This window comes from Oculina patagonica, chromosome 6, assembly GCF_052425735.1.
Source record: "Oculina patagonica isolate OP01 chromosome 6, crgOcupat, whole genome shotgun sequence".
In the NCBI taxonomy this organism is placed as follows: Eukaryota; Metazoa; Cnidaria; class Anthozoa; order Scleractinia; family Oculinidae; genus Oculina; species Oculina patagonica.
In genome coordinates, this window is record NC_135763.1 from 11,594,967 (window position 1) to 11,611,803 (window position 16,837).

General features: G+C 39.6%; 1 protein-coding gene across 1 annotated transcript; it reads right to left on the reverse strand.

Moving 5' to 3' along the window:
* Positions 1-500: 500 nt before the first annotated feature.
* LOC144658667 (transient receptor potential cation channel subfamily A member 1-like) lies at positions 501-15,969 on the reverse strand. Its single transcript, XM_078519130.1, has 11 exons — positions 15,857-15,969; positions 13,420-13,798; positions 10,772-11,115; positions 9,264-9,537; positions 8,032-8,359; positions 6,697-6,899; positions 5,922-6,257; positions 4,552-5,386; positions 3,824-4,033; positions 3,121-3,296; positions 501-2,874 (listed from the first exon to the last, which is right to left on the reverse strand). The coding sequence occupies exons 1-11, from the start codon at positions 15,906-15,908 to the stop codon at positions 2,658-2,660; spliced, it is 3,354 nt and encodes a 1,117-aa protein (XP_078375256.1). The 5' UTR covers positions 15,909-15,969; the 3' UTR covers positions 501-2,657.
* Positions 15,970-16,837: the final 868 nt, after the last annotated feature.

Here is a 16,837-nt window from a genome sequence, read left to right on the forward strand (position 1 = left end):
ATACGTGAATGAAATTCAAGTTTCATTGCCAGCGAAACTGCCTTCCATTACTGATCATATAACTAGGAAATTGCAGCACTAAACCGGATAGTAGTAAAGGCCCGAATAATAATTAGTCAGAGTAGAACAATTGACCCGCTCCGTTGTTTGACTATGTTGAAAACAAAGCACGGAACAGACTTCAGAGACTTACCTGGACACAGTGTATTCAATCCGGTCCATCGATGTGAAAAGCCAATCTGATCGAAACACAACATTGCGAAGAGCCGCACGCAAGCTTATGCAGGCACAACAAACCTTTTCTACTGCCGACAGAACAATTCTCTTTTCGTACGCAAGTACCATATGAAAGATTTAGCAGTATCTTAAAGCTTCTTAATGATGGCGCCCGTGCACGCCGCTGTAAATCACCATTTCAACTTCGCTGGAATTCGAATGATCACCGATTTGATCAATGTCCATAGCGAGTCCGCGCGCTGTAAAACATAATTTATTCTACCGCCAGAAACGAAAATTGATCCACATAACGTAAGTGTTGACAACATCAGCTTGCGAGACCGCAGCTTCAGTCCAAAGAATAAATTAAAACGAAGACAAAGTTTTGGCCAAGCATAATAGCGGACTTCATTCTTGAAAGCAAACGAATTCATTATTTATTTCTTTTCACCTTCTTTTAATGAGACTTATAAATACATGTAACGCTGCTACGCCTGCTTGCTAAAAATATATTACGCCAGGACTTCTATTTAGAAAGTTGTCAAGTGATGACTTGTGAATGATGTGTAACATTCCTTCACCAAAGCTTTCGAAGCATCATATAGCGTCATCTGTCAACAGGCCTATTGTGTAATATTGCGAAATCGGGTCACTTATGTGTGCTCATGGCCGCTCAATCCGTCCGTAACTAAGGCCTGCGGGTCCTCATGGTCTGACCACCAGTTACAATGAAAAACTGGTTTCTGTCTAAAGAAAATAATTTTCTAATCAAATTTGTCTCGCCAACCTTGTTATTGTTAAGTCTAATCTTCTTATTTGCAGTTATATGCGCGTAGAGTGGATAGTATCATCGCATTAAATACTGTATGCATAATTACAACTGGTTATCGACCTAATCCTAAAGAACTTATCGTTTCATTGCCTTAATTGTTTATCAAAAAGATGAGCCGCTAGAACTTGGTGTAAATGAAGAGTGGGTCAGATCAATTTATCAGTGCAATTTATGAGTTGGAACGAAAGGAATACAGACGAACATCTGTACAGCGCTTATAAAACCTAGGTGCCGTTGTAAGGGATAAGAGTAGATAAGTGAATGGATAAGCGCGCAGTTGGGAATACGCGCTTATCCATTCATTGTCAACAATAAAAATTTAATTGATGGACCACGTGACAACCCGCTCCATAGCTATAGGCCCTTCTGCTTTTATTCCGCTGGTCTGGATCAGTCATCAGTGGTTTAATCAGAAATTTTGAAGTTAAACCAGTTTATTAACTGTCGTAATATAAATATGTATTTAAACATTTTCATATAAAAAAGTCTTGAGCCAGTATTACCTATATTTTTGCCGTCAACGGAAGCAAGTGGTAACATGGAAATGGCCCATTTTTGACGAAAATGACGCGATTGCAAGTGTAGGAAATACTTTTGAGCTCAGAAAACTGATGTAACATAATTGTGAATTCTTAGAGGCGATTTATAGGTAAGTCAGTGTAATCAATATCAGTAAAACAACTATAGTAGTAAGTCACCGTAATTGTAAGACCATTTTGATTTACATATAATAGAGAGGCGACGGGGCGCTTTGAAACGTGGGGGACTAACCTACTCCAAGCCAAGCACATATCACCTCCAAGAGGAGCGCATCCCGCTAATCAAATTTCCCAAAATGTCTTTAACAGTGTCCGGTGTGTCGATTTGTGACAATGCATAACTAGGCAGTTCAGATGATCCAGCTTCATGGTGCTTTTTGGGTTGTCTATCTTAGACGTTGTAATATGATATGAACTGCTGACTCGGCATTTGTGGGACCTTGGCGATGCAGGCAATGGGACACATTAAGTGGCCTGATGGAATGAGGAAATTTCTGAATCTGGCCAATGACGATAACTCAAGTGTAAGCTAAAAACGTTACCTCTAAATGATAATTAAACAGGTTTTAATAAACAGTCTGACGTCAGATTTCTGTAATACATGCTAGTTAAAATAATCTAACAGAAATTCCTTTTTAAAAGCAATCACGGCAAAAACAGATAAGTTAGGTCCAGGACTGAAGGAAGCAAATGGCTCATCAGTGCCGGCGATTCATTAACTCTGGTTCATGAAGATTAACGCGAATGGGAGAATTGTTATTCCCCCTGGATGGGATACTAGTCCACTGCAGGTTAAGCCCAGCAATTTATTTTTATTAGCTTATGCCGCCGTGTCTCCCAAGGACAACGATATATAAAATTGAACCCCGCTTCTACTTATCCTGAGAGCGCATGATCGATTAACTTACAAAATAAAGTTAACTTCTAGTTAAACCATTAAAACCGGTTATACGTGCTAGCTAACCTCCATGCACCTTGCAGTTTGTTATAGCAATGCTACGGTACGAGTTCATTTTAATTACTGGTTACGTTCCAGGCTGCCTGAAACCTGACACCAGTACCGTTCCATTCTACTCCGATATTTTAAGCCTGTCAGCCATTGCCTTTAGAAGTTTTCCTTGTGCTTCTACAGTGGTCCGGAGTTCTCGAATGCTCTCTTCCTGTTTTTCCTCTCGCATCTTTTCAAACTGAAACCACTCCTCTGAGGTGCTCGTGCCGTCAGATTTGTGATTTAGAAGCATATCCATAAAATCACGATCGGAGAGATCAGTACCAGAAAGAGCAACCCTTTGTAATAAAAAAGTCAAATTATCACAAGAGCTAGGATAACATAAATTTTCGGTAAAAGGAGGTTAACTCTCTAAAAACTCTGAAAGGTGTATTTTTTCCCAAGATGGACATGGCTGCATAGTCGTACGGGCCGGGAATATGGGGGGGTCACGGGGGGGCTGCAGTCTCCCCCCAAAAAATCTTGTTTGGCGCTCAAATACCTCATTTATACAAGTAACTGTAGTTGGACATAAAAAAACTCACCTTTTAAAGAAACTATTTTGGTTTGGTTTTATTTCCAGAGAGCTTTTGTGTATCCGTCGCACAATGAACCTTGGGTATGATTTCATCATGTGGTTAACCAATAGCACTTGGTCTATCAAAGCTCGTAAACTTGCTGTCCTCTGGATGGAGTCGATGTCACCAACCGCCAGACCAACCTGTTGGTCATTTATGAAATACCAAACTTTAGACACGTTATGAAATAATTATAGTTGAAAAGAAATGAGGAACTACATTGGTATTTTTATAGCAACTTGAGAAGTTTCAAAGAAAGCCTCAAAGAAGAACTGCCCATCACCTTTGAGGAGCAAGTGCAACTGTTAGCACCGGGCCGCAGCAATGGGCTGCATTACTGTCTTTTTGATGACTTAGTTATATTACAAAATAACCTTTAATTTGCGATATTTCGTTGTTCATAAACTGACAGCTGAGATAATATTCAGTGGGCCAGTTCGAGCATTTTAGTGTTATCTTGCTGGTAGAGCTAGACAGGGTACTGAAATGCCATGCCTTTAAATTCGCTTAGGAAAGTTAAGTTACCTTAATCAACAATTTGTTCAGAAACAAATCGCTTTTTTTCATCTAATAGGTAATGATGTTTTTTTCCAAAGGATAAGCAATATATGATAAATTCAGGTTATCCGGGGTTTTGTTGGATTTGCTTTAGCCCCAAGAATGTACATACCAACAAGTTGACGAGCACAACAGAGACCATAAAAACGAAAATTACGAACAGGCAAAACGTCAGTGTTGGCAGTGGAACATACGGGACATTTGTTCCTGGTACTGTCTGGTTGTTCACAACGTTTTCGACCAACATGTCTGTATAATCCAATTCACCTATCATCATCACGTTAATCTTTGCCATAGCAAACCAGAACTCTGAGAAATTAACCTAAAAGGAGAAAGTCACGTTTAATATCACAAACAATTGTTGGGTGGAGAGAATTGGTATGTTTTAAAGGTAAACTTGGGATCGGACCAAACTGACCCGGCCCATACGCACCGGAGCTTATTGAGGCATTACACGTCAGGAATATTTTTTACCTTCCTCCTCCCTCCAGGATGGGATCTTAGTCAATACCATGGCTAACCCTAGCGTTAAACTCGCCGTTACCCTGAGGATAGAAAGCGGTCCAGGTTCAGCCCTGGTCACTTTGGTTCAGCCCTGGTCCTGGCAAATTGATGCGGAGTCCAGTGTAGTGATGATCAAGCCACCGTGCCTCCCGATACACCAGTTAACACTTAGACAGAGACGATTTTCGAGGATTGAGCTAATTAACAGATCAGAAGAGCTATCGGAAGGCAAATGAAAGGACTAGAAATAGGAACATACAGCTGCAATATAAGCCTACCGTTACGCGTGAAATTTTCTTCATACCAAATATTGAGAAAAAAGTTCGGACTTCTTACCTGTTCCTTGAGTAAAATATAAAACGCCAAGGTATAACCAATCAAGGCGATAAGGAAAGTAGATATGACTTTGACAAAAGTGAAGAGTACTTCGACGTACATTGTTACGTATAAACCAAGCTGACCAAAACGACGAAGAGATAACGTCAAATTGAAGTAACACAGAAGTAATCCCACTACCCCAGCGGTCCACTTCGTTTCCCAGCTATACAAGTCTTTTCCAGTTATAGCAGGCAAAATGAAAGTCCACACCATCCCAAACATGAGCAGGTCGATCAAGTTTGTGAGATCCTTAAAGTACGACAACCGCAGCCACACTACTTGACTTACTTCCTTGAAAAATTCAAAGACCAAGAATATGAGTATTACATAAGGTACTGTCTTCTCAAAGCTTGATTTGCTTTTAACTTCTGCTGCCGGGGTTGCTTCAGAAGAAATGAATGAGAAACTCGTTTTCTCCCTTTCTTTGACCACGAGACTCGTGAACAAAATGACGAAAACTGCAAATACTACAGTATTGAAGATGTTGACAAACTTGCCCAGTATCATCCACTTCCATCGTAGCAGAGCTTGAGTAACTAGGTGATTTAGCAATTTTTCTCGCCGGTACACTGCCATAGTTGCAGGGCCAAAGTACTTATCGAACTCTGCATTCACGTCTGGATCCAAAGGAATGAAGTTGAATGTGACAGAAAAGTCTTCGTGTGAAGGAGGGAGGGGACTGTAGGTTATACACTGATCAAGAACAATTTCTGCGACATCCGGTAGTTTTTCTATCAGTTTCTGCATTGGGAAAGAACCATCGCTGAGCGCATTCTTCAGCACCTCCTCCCACCTAAGTAAAATAACAATTTTCAGCATGATGAACATAGATAGGGCATCCTAAAGTTCTTATCTACAATTGAAAACTCTCAAGGAGTCAGATTGGGTGAGAAATATTAACAAAGAAAAATTTCTTACGTGCTCGTTGACTAACGAAACTGCGTTGTTTAAAGAAAATCTTGAAGAAGTATAATTATAGGCCGATGGATGGTTAATTGACAGCGAGATATAATAATGAGGGTCATTTACATCCTTAAGACCACTGTTATTAATTACCGGCATCTAAATTATTCACCAACGTTTTTTTAATCCTAACATTCTGGAGGTTTAAGCTCATTTTGAGGGTCGGTTTACGGGTACTTTCGTATTTATTTGGCGATTTACGGTCAAGAAATTATGGCATTCGCGGTCTTAAGGGGACAACTAAAGCAATTTTGGGTTTTAGGAAGAACAAAATGTGGCGGTTTTTGAACTGTACATATGTGGGAAATTTGACGCTTAACGGTAAAAACCTTTATAAAAACCTCACACCCCTTTTGAAAACGTACCTTTCATGCCTTATAAGTGTCTTGGCTACCGAACCTGCTTCCCATTCAATGGCGACGTCAAGGCAAGTCATGTTCCTATCGTTTCTGGCGGTTACATCTGCTCCTTTGTCCAACAAGAATTTTAGAATGTCACGACGATTGTGCCTGCATGCAACATGAAGTGGTGTGTTGTTCTTGTAGTCTTTCTGTTCCAGAGTACTAGGCAAAAGACAGCCAAGCAGAACTTCAACTGTTTTAAATGAACCAGCCTTAACTGCCAAATGAAGTGCTGTGCAACCGTTCACGTCCTTTGATTTCACGTCTGAGCCCTTTGAAATTAAGAACTCACAAGTCTTGCTGAAATTAAAATAAACAAGGTAACAAGTTTAATCCCTCTAATGGACCCTTGCTTTAACCAATTAATCGTTACCAGGCCGGGGTTGTTGTTGACATAGAAACCTTATCCGCTCCACACCCAAACATCTGAAATTTTAAGGAGCTCAGTCACGGACAACTCATCTTGAAAAAACTGGCAAGTTTTTTTCAAGTTTGTAAGTCGTAATCCGTCTTAATCTTCGTGAGACGAAACCATCCTTGGTTATTTTCGCGTTTTGTTTACTCCTTTGTTGTTTTCCTACATAACACAACTATTAATAAAAAAATGACTTAAAACATCGTGACAATGCTCCTTTAAAGACGAAATGTTTGTAAGGCTTGGTAATAATAACATCATGTCAATCAGCGGGGACCTGAGAAGGCCTGGTGAATTTTTCTCAACATAAGTAGCGTTACTCACGTGTGGTTGTTCTCGGCAGCCAAATGAAGAGCCGTCTTTGCATCTTCCTCTCTATCTTCCAACAAGGATGAAAACCCTTCACAACTAGAAAGAACCTCCAAGCAATGAATTGAACCATTTTTTGCCGCAATGTGAACAGGCGTGCTCTCGTTTACATCGCGCTCGTTTAATTTACATTTCTCCTGTAGAAGAATTTCTAAGATCTAGAATCAGAAAACATGGAATTGAAAAAACAATTATTACATCGACACACGGTGAAGAAAGGTAATCTTTTTCCAAATTTGGTTTTGAAGTTAAGTTATCAAGACGACAACTACAACTGACCTTTATTTCGTTGGTACACTTCTGCAAAAATGTTTGAAAACAATTAAATTGTTGATTGATTATAAGCAAAAAATAAAGCAAACTCGTGTGCACACACCGGGCTAAGCTTAGTTACGTTTTTCATCGATGAAAAGGAACACTTACGGGTCTAACGTGTCTAATGATTTTGTTTAAATTGGCTTTGACAAATAAACTATTTCAACATAGTTTCTTCGATTGCCTTGAGTCGACTGAAAAACAGTACGATTTAAAAAAAACTCGGAGGAGGATAATAAAAAACCATGTGCCAGTGTTTTTAAACACTCGCACATGTATGTGCGATGTGTGACGTATGTACGATAACGATGTGGTACTGTTACGCACGCAATCTTACATTTACATTCACGCGAAATTGGCTGCTGATCTGGCCGATCAAAGCAATCTTCAATGAAGTGTTCGTAGCGACAATTCTGTTGTTAAGGCTCACTCCAGCAAAGCTTTGTCATTGAGGACGTAATAGTACTAATTGTACAAAAAGTACATACCTCGACAATATTTAACCCTATCCAGACCGGAGGGGGGCGGAAAGTGCCCGCGCTGACTTTGAACGCCTATAACTTTTACAAGTTTCAACCAAACGCTGCCAAACTTTGCGAGTTTATGTAAAATGTATCTGGAAATAATTTTGTAGAACAGGTTGTTGTGTCAGATACGTGACGTTACCACGGCAACGGCATTTTGACAGGCATCTTTTCCCAAATTTGTATATTTCGTGTTTCTATTAATGAAAAATAACTTAAATGCAATTATTTTCACCTTTTTATGGTTTTTAGCACAGTTTTATTGATGTTGAGTTCTTTGCAGTAATTTTGGGCGGTTTTCTGACGTTTTGGAAAAATTTCGAAATCCAAGATGGCGGCTGTTTGGACATCATGATGTAATTGTCACGTGTTGTGACGTCATCTTCCCAAAAAAGCCCGGTCTGAATAGGGTTAAGTAGGCTCTCGCAATGCCATTAACAGATACTTATACCTTTGAATCCTCCAGACCAGCTGCCAGGTGAAACACTGTCCTCAAGTGTTTGTCTTTTAGTGGTAACACTTTTTCTTTGTCTCTTTCCAGTAACATTTTCACCATCTCTGCCTTCCTGTAATTAACCGCTAAATGAACACAACTGCTAAGTGAAGAATCGGTTGCTGTTATTTCCGCTCCGTGGTCCAACAAAACTTTTAAACTTTGGCTTGCTCCGAATGTCACTGCAAGCAGAAATGGTGTCATCGATAACATGTCCTTGGCCTCTGGATCTGCTCCATTCTCCAAAAGAAGCTCAACTATCCGACCGTGATTGAACGCTGCAGCACTGGAGAAAGAATTAAACAGTTATCAAAATAAAACAAATATTATTCTGGACATGGAGTTTTGGATGAAAACATTCCTTAAACTTTTCAGGATAAGGTTAAGTTACACTATAAGGCCTAACTGTCCCACTCTTCCAGAGCTTGCACTGGGTTCCGTGGCATGAAGTACATAGGAGAGATACTGCTCTCCCTGGGTGAGGTGTTACTCAAATGTCAGGTAAACCCATCACCTTTGTCAGGATCGTCCTTGATTTAAAAAGAGAGTGTCTTGTCCAGGAACATTGTGACGCCCCCGGCCAATTCTCCAGCAACAACAACAGCAACAACGTTTATTGAACGTTTATTGAACTCCAGTTGAGCTTTAACCGCTTGAGACGAAGTCCGCCTCGTCTTCTCAAACATTTATACAACCAAAGTATGTCGTAATAGGAAATAAATAGGGTTTCTTTTGATTAGCAGTTCCGTTAAGTATACAGTTTCTCTATCTTTATCTTTATATCTTTATATCTCTATCTCTACCATTGTCATTTCAACGAGTTTTATGTCATTTATTTTAACAATGGGCCGTCCTTTTATGGCAAACGATCACATGGTACAAAATCCGCTATTCTTGGTGGCAAAGAAGTGCGACAAAACAAGCGACTTCAAACAGTCAAGCTTGGCTTTTCTTTGTTTTGGATGTTCCAGGGCGTAAGGCATGTTTCAAAAATCACTTGAAACAAAAATGTGTGGGTAAATCAATATTCAGTGGATAACACAAATAAATTTCAAACCAAACTTACAACAAATATATTCCGATGGACAGAGATATAACTTCTGCCTTATAGATCTCTTTAGCGCACATTCAACTTTGTGGGCGGACACTCCGAGCTAAGTACAAAACATAAACGCAATTCATGACCTTACCTGTGCAGTGGCGTCCTCAGGCTGCCATCCCTACCGTCAATGACAGCCCCATACAAGATAAGAAGTTCCACCAACGTCAGGTGACCATGTTTAGCTGCTAAATGAAGTGGTGAGGTGCCTGCCACCCAGTCAATGGCTTCCATGTCCGCGCCATGTCGTAAAAGCAAGTCAGCAACTCCTTCGTGACCGCCAATGCAGGCTTGTTGAAGGGCTGTTGAACCTTCCCCATCTTTTTCGTTGACAAAATCACTTACCGAGGACAACCTTTTGGAAGCTTGTAGAAACAAAAAAGCAATTTACAAGGATGAAATGTTCATCGTGTAACAAGCATGGTACAAAGAAAAGATGGGAGTCCACAACGGGATTCGAAATCATGACCTTCCAAACACCAGGCGGGTGCTCTAAAGTCACGGAGACACATGTTGGATAAGGTCATTTACTAGCGTGAAATGGGAGTGAAAAAAGAAATGAGAAGGAATAAGCTTTCATCTTCTCACGAACATAATATATAGATTTAGGCAAGCCTAAAAGCGGAGCTCCCCATTTATTTAATTTTCACTGGAGCTTACAATGTTTTGATTCTAGTGAATAAGCGGCCAAAGTACTAATGTTTATGGCGGTTTATAGGTTCAAGATAAATTTAAATAGCTCACGGTTAAACAACTGAATGTCAGCAGTACGACAAAAATAATAATCTTAAAGCGGTACAAAATCATTACTCATGGCACGAAAAATTACTTTAGAGTACAGTAAATTATCTGCTTTCTAGCAATCGGTAAGGTGCCAGTCTGCGGATCCGGAGGTCGTGAGTTCAAGTCCCAGAGGGTCGAGTTTTTTTTTTCTTTTTCTTTTCTTTTTTTTTTTTACCCCGTAGCAATAAAATGGTTTGTTTATTCTATCAACCCGATTTAGCTTTCGAATGCTCCTTCATGTACGATGCTGGCTTTACAGATAGACACGAAAGTCATCGATCGATTATGGCTCTCAATGTCCACTTTTTTGGCGGTCGATTACTCAGTCTACACGTAATTTACAGCCACATTTTGTTTCATTGCTTCTTGTTTTTCTTTTCAAACCTCTTTAAATTTTAAAGGCCGCCTTTATACGGCCGCCTTTATACGGCTTTCTTGCTTCACTATTTCTACCATCAAACTATGGCGGCCATGATGCGCAACTCCGTACGACGTTCGTACGCGCCCGCGAACCATGCCGCTATCCATGTTGACCATGAAAACTGAGAGGCAAGGTTTTCCTGCATTTGTGCTTTTTTTTCTTATTTTATTGTGCTTTTTTATGGGTATGGGGCTCCGCTCTGCGGCCCTGCGGGCCGCTAAGGAGCTCCGCTATGATACAAAGATGGTACATTGGTGAGGTGCGTTGAGCTGCCGTGATTAGGTGATTAGGTCATAGTTTGCTAGATTCGTCGACTCAAAGAAGTACCGTTGAAACGTCCAGGAATTAATTAGCGTAAAATCTCCCCGTTAATTACAACGATAACAAATGATTACCTGTCTCAAGAAGAAGTTGGCATATATCTTCATAGCCGCACCAGGCTGCAATCTGGAGAGGCGTGCCACCACTTAAGTTCTTTGAAGTAATGTCAGCGCCGCTTTTGAGAAACAGCTCGCATACCTCTAGACTTCCACCCCCACAAGCGAAGTGGAACGGTGGAATAGTGGAACCACGGTCCAAAGAGCTGGTCTGAACTGTGGAATTTTTCAGCAGGAGACTGCTTAACTCCATAAAGCCCCTTCGAGCAGCTAAGTGAAGCGGTGTAAGATGGCTATCGTTTTCTATTAATGGATCAGCTCCTCTTTGTAGCAGTAGTTTAGCAATTTCCACCCTCTCAAACCTTTAAAAAAATATAATAATTATGGGTTAAAGTGAGTGTTTTGTTGACAAATACATGCACGCGCTGGCCGCACAATGAACGAGGAATTTTCAATACAGTATTGAAAATTTCGAGTTCATTGTGAGGCCAGCAAGTGCGTGTATTTGTCAACAAAACACGAACGGACAGACTCTAACCCTTTTAATATACAATCTGAGTACACTACAAGCGAACATCGACTTAACGAACTTTAAACTATAAGCTAAATGTTTAAAAATAAGAAGTGTAGTAGTACATAATTACACGGGATTACATCAATAATATAAAAATCAGAAATAAGCCGTACAGAAATAAAGCTTAAAATGGTTCATAAAATCGTTCATCAGCTGCTGTGGTCGTTCATAAATACAGTCAGCGAGAAGCTTGTTCAAAGCAAGTCGATGGCTTTCACAATCAAGCAACTACTTGTAAGCAAGTCAATCGCACACAAAAATGTATTTATTGAGCTGCAGTTTACCTTTGAACATAAAAGTGCATCAAGTTGTTATCCTCTTCAATTTTGTTTGGTATTGCATCGCTGATAATTTGAGGAATATATGTTTCTTTCACTTCTACAAGCCTTGAAGCTGAAGACATTTTCAATAATGCACGATTTTGTGCGTTATTGTCAATACTGCACTGTCGGAGTTTGCTGACGACAGGTAAAGCAAAATCACGTGATCTATTTTAACCAATTGCGCGCATGGATTTTTGACAGTGAACGAAGATTGTATATTACACCAAATATTGCTTCACAGCAAGTGAAACGTCATTATCAACAGTACTGTGCAAAAACAATGCAAACGAATTTTGACAAAATAAACGGGACTTTTCCCGCAAATGAACGAACTAACTGCAAAACGAAATTTCAGCGAATCTTTCGGAAGGCTACTGTACTGATTGCTGCAAAATAACATCGTGCATTGAAATTTCCCGTCGAAATTCGTTTGCATGAGCATACGGGCCGGGGGAAATTCAGATTTTGGGGGCAGCAAGAGAAATTTGGGCAAAGCTATTTTTTAAAGAAGTTTTAAGAAATACATATTTTTTTAACTTGAAGTCGACGTGGTAAAACCAGTTAAATTCACACAATACAGTGGTTGCCTAGGTCGTATCATTGATATCTTCGGCCGTCGAAATGGCAGAGACAACTATTTCTTTCAATTACTTGTTTTCTGAGCTCCTTAAATTATGATAGATTCATATAAAGAATGTTTCACTTCATATGTAGCCTATGTTAGTGCATCGTATGATCCTTGTTTTTTTTACTATTTAGTAAAAATTTGGGCAACTTGCTATAATTTTTTGGGCAAATGGTTCAGCTCCCCCCCTCCCCCTCAGGGCCCAATAATTACCGTACGCCTATGTTCGTTTGCATTACTTTTGCCTATAGCACTGTAGTTACATAATTAAGGTATTGCATTTTACTACGATAAATCGCCGCAGTACGTAATAAGCAAGAGAACAAGATCATTTCCTTGCGGTATATTTAGCCTAGTCGTTGCATGCATGCATGGTGATGATGATGATGATGATTACGATGATGATGACGATGATGATGATGATGATGATGATGATGATGATGATGATGATGATGATGATGATGATGATCATTAAAGCTTAATTTTAATCAATCAATCAAATTTAAAACTGAAAGACCGATCAGAGAAGTTCAGGAAGGAAGACGCTGGTATCAGACCGGTGATCAGTATAATAAAAAAAGAAATTACACGATAAAAACGATAATCGATCACTACGAGTTGACTGGCACGGCGACTGTGTTCCTAATTCCTGCTAATTTGGCTTAGTACTCAGTTACCCAGAGTGTAATTCATAACTCATATCTAGTTAAACAAGCAAATATAAACAATTGACGACATATTGGTGCAGAAACAATATTGTGAGCTAACTGCCGTTTACTTTTCTTATTTCAATTTTGTTGTCCTCCCTTTCACAGCGTTTTGTTCTCGTGGTCCCAAAACTGTTTCATTTTCCCTTGTTCCATGGAATACTTGGATCAATGTAGGTTTCTGGGAAACTGCCCACCTACCCCTCCCCAAACCTAACATTAACCCTTACTTATCGCTTTGGGCAAAATGTTAGGTTTGGGGACGGGTAGGTGGGCAGTTCACCAGAAACCTACAAAATTTTGCCTTTGTTTCCCAGTTCCTCAGTTGAAATTCGCCTGTTCCATGTTCCCCAAACCCCTTAAACATAAGCACCCTCGTTGCCCCTTTTAAGAGTACGTGCATAAGCAAACAATAAAGGGTACGCTCATGAACGTACCTGACAGCAGCGTGAAGGGGTGTAAATCCAGACTTTCCCGCAAGGTTGACGTCAGCACCATTATCCAACAGAGAACCTACTCCTGTGAAATCATCAAAACGCACAGCTCGGTGAAGAGCAGAGAGACCTTCACTGTCTAAGGCGTTCACATCTTCCATACTCGGTAAGCCTTCGTTAGCAAAGTACAACAAACCATTTTCAGCTGGTTTGAATGGTTGAATTTCTTTTTTCTTTGGTTGTGTTAAGTTTCGTGATCCTTTACCGCTTCCCGGGTTGGAGATGAGTTCCAGAGATTCGTTATCAGTCCCAGTCCATGGCTCAACTTTCGACAGAGATATGTTGCTTCTCTGTGTACCTCCTGACGACGACCGTGGGCTATCTGCAGGCAACAACACATTTGATTACGGCGTTGTAAGGTACATTCCGCATTTGAGCCATACGGCCGGCGTATCTCCGATTTTTGCACTTTCCCTTCATGCAATTGAAGTCTAAAGTATCGCAGGATCACCCCACTCCCCTCTCCCGCTCACCCCAGTATCAAAGTCGCCGGTACCCATTTATGCACCTGAGTGGAGAGAGGCACTGTAAGAGCTAAAGCATGCATCTTGCCCAAGAACACAACACAATGACGCCGGCTAGGGCTTGAACCCAGACCTTACGGCCGGAGTCCAGCGCACTAGCTGTTAGACCAAAAAAAAATTAAGGATTAAAAAATAAGGTATTTTTTCATCGATGCAAGAATTATAACAATTCTTTTTTATCGCTGATCATGATAAAAATGGGGCCAGCACTAAAAATTACTTTCAGAAAAATCAGACCCCAAAAAAATCCAAGTCAATTTTAAAAGTGATTCCGTAACTCGGAAGTTATTTGATATTGCTGGGCATTCAGCCCTCATATATACGAACGAAAAAATCATTCTGAAGACGACAAAATATACCCAGCCGTATCACACATCCTTCTCCAAGCTGAATGAATTTTTCATGTTATTAAAGGACATGTTACCTGTACACGACAATAAACATGTCGTATGTCATGGTTATTCTTCCTGAGTGTCAATAATACCGTGTGACACTGCCAGCTGTACGTGTAATATGTTCGCCATGTAACTGAGTATTTTATAATATAAGTTGGCATCCAAGTATGATGGACTAAGCAACCTTAACTGTTTTCGCTTTTTAATTACCTGGATCACTAAGGCTATGGCATTAAGGAGGCTCGATGCAGTTTTTCTTAGCCCTAAGGTGGTCGTTTTAAAATTGAAAATTATGTAGGAAGCCAATGTTCGATTTTTGCCATAATACACTATAATGATCAAATATGACCAAAGTTTTATTTTTTACTGGTCATTAAGTCACAAAGGTTACCATAACAACGGTATTGACGTTTTCTTTTGTTTTCAAACTAACTTGATTTTCTCGAAATCTAGATTGACTTTTGGTATTATTTTTTTGATATGTTAAAGTTTAGTAGAGTGACTAACTGTTGACGAAATTTTAGAAAAATCTGTAAGAGCGGTTAAGAGTAAATCAAGGATCAAAATCAGGATTAGACAATCGTTTCATATAAGCAGGAATTATAAATAGGAAACATCTGAACGTAGGCAGGCAAAAGAACAGTCACAGGAGGAATCAACATTAAAAAATTATCATCGTTATTCGCGAATGTTCAACTAGTATTTAGCTTGTTGAACTGAGAATACGTTTGCACTGCTTAATGGTTTGACTTTTCAGTGCCACTAGACATCAAGTAGGCAGTCGAAAATGGCGATTGAGCACATGGTTGCTTCGTCAGTAAAACAAAACGTTTAAAAACCGACCTTAATCTCGGGAAATATTACACTAAAAACGTTCACCTTTTAGCCTTTCCTGTTTTTCATTTTATTCAAGCTTTGTCGCTTTTAATTACGTCACAGGCATATTTAGTTCTTTCACGCTTGAGTGACAAGCGAATGCAACAACTCGAAGCTACTTGATTTCTTTATAATTGAATGTTATTACTTCTCGAAATCTGGAAATATTATGACAATGAAGAATGAACTTCTTTACATATACACTAAATAAGAACCCTATTACCCTATAAAAGGACTCTATAAAAGCTCTGTTAATTAACTATAACTTTGATGTTTAATTTATGTTCAAATTCTCAATGTCGCACATGCAAGCCTCATGTTTGAATTTTCGTTGCCATAGAGTGTACACAAACGGAAACACGAGTTTTTTTAACACTGTCTGATAAAACCGTAAAAGTAACGGGTTTTGAAGAATAACCTTGTTGTTCACCCGTCTATACCAAACGAGAACTGAGCAATGTAAGATATATTGACGATAAGAAGACGTTGTCCGGTTCTATATATCATCAAATGGCTACCACAAATTGCCTATTTGCTATATGGTGAAATATTTCATGGACAACGTTACCAAAAAAACCTTCAAACCTTTTCCATTGTTGTCACCAACAGAACGATACAACGACATCAAACCGCTCATGGCAACGATGATCGTGATGAAATAAAATGCTCACTTCGTCACAAGTGGCCCTTGCCTTTCCTGTCAGATTTTGGCGTGACAAGGCATATATTGTAATTCTAATCACTAAATAATACACAAATGAAGTCAGGATTAGTCGCGCAACGGTGGCTCTAGCAATCTAAAACTAAACTTTGTGTAAGTGACAAATTGAGGAAGGAAGTCCTGATTAAACTTGTTCTTTTCTTTATTTTTTGTTTTATTTTAAGACAAAAGTGATTTTAGATTACTACATCTTGTTCAACAATCTGGCGCTCATAATATTACCTTTGATAAACGATCGGCAAAAACAGGTGAGTCAACATCAAATTAATTTTAATCCATATCATAATTCCAAGTTGGCCCCGAGGCCTAGGGCAACAAAACAAACAAACCTAACGTCGATTTGATTTTTTTTATTTCTTTTCTTTTTGATTTCTTCAGCTTTGGGGCCAAATTAGAAATATAACATCGAAGTTAGGGCGCTTTCCATTGTCAGAACTGGCCGGCCGGTCCGGTGGGTTTGAATGAGAAATGGACCTTTTCACGAGATTTTCCCACAAATCCACCTTAACAATTCTAATATTTTTGTATTGACTAATTTGACAGGAGAAATCTGACTAACAACGGAATTCTGTTCTCGAAAATACCGGTCTGGCCGGCCAGTTTTGACAAATGGAAAGCGCCCTTAGAGTCTACTGATATTCTGGATATTGGGAACATAAGCTTTTTATCAACCCGACGAAGGTTAACGCTCTCAACGTCGGCATTCAAAATTATTCATGGCGGTTAGTTGCCTTTGTCCGCCAACGCAGCAAAACAGCTCCTTCGGGAACCAGTTGCTTGTTCATTCACTGATATTGGCGTTCACGAATTCACCGCTCAGTCAATATTAACGTGATGGCCTGAGG

Bases quoted from the DNA above. Each gene is read 5' to 3' on its own strand.
- LOC144658667 (XM_078519130.1), bottom strand. From the start codon at position 15,908: ATGAGCGGTTTGATGTCGTTGTATCGTTCTGTTGGTGACAACAATGGA. The intron at 3,297-3,823 runs GTATGTACATTC...AATGACCAACAG, and splicing joins TTGTGCTCGTCAACTTGTTG to GTTGGTCTGGCGGTTGGTGA. The intron at 2,875-3,120 runs GTGAGTTTTTTT...TTTATTACAAAG, and splicing joins CAAAATAGTTTCTTTAAAAG to GGTTGCTCTTTCTGGTACTG.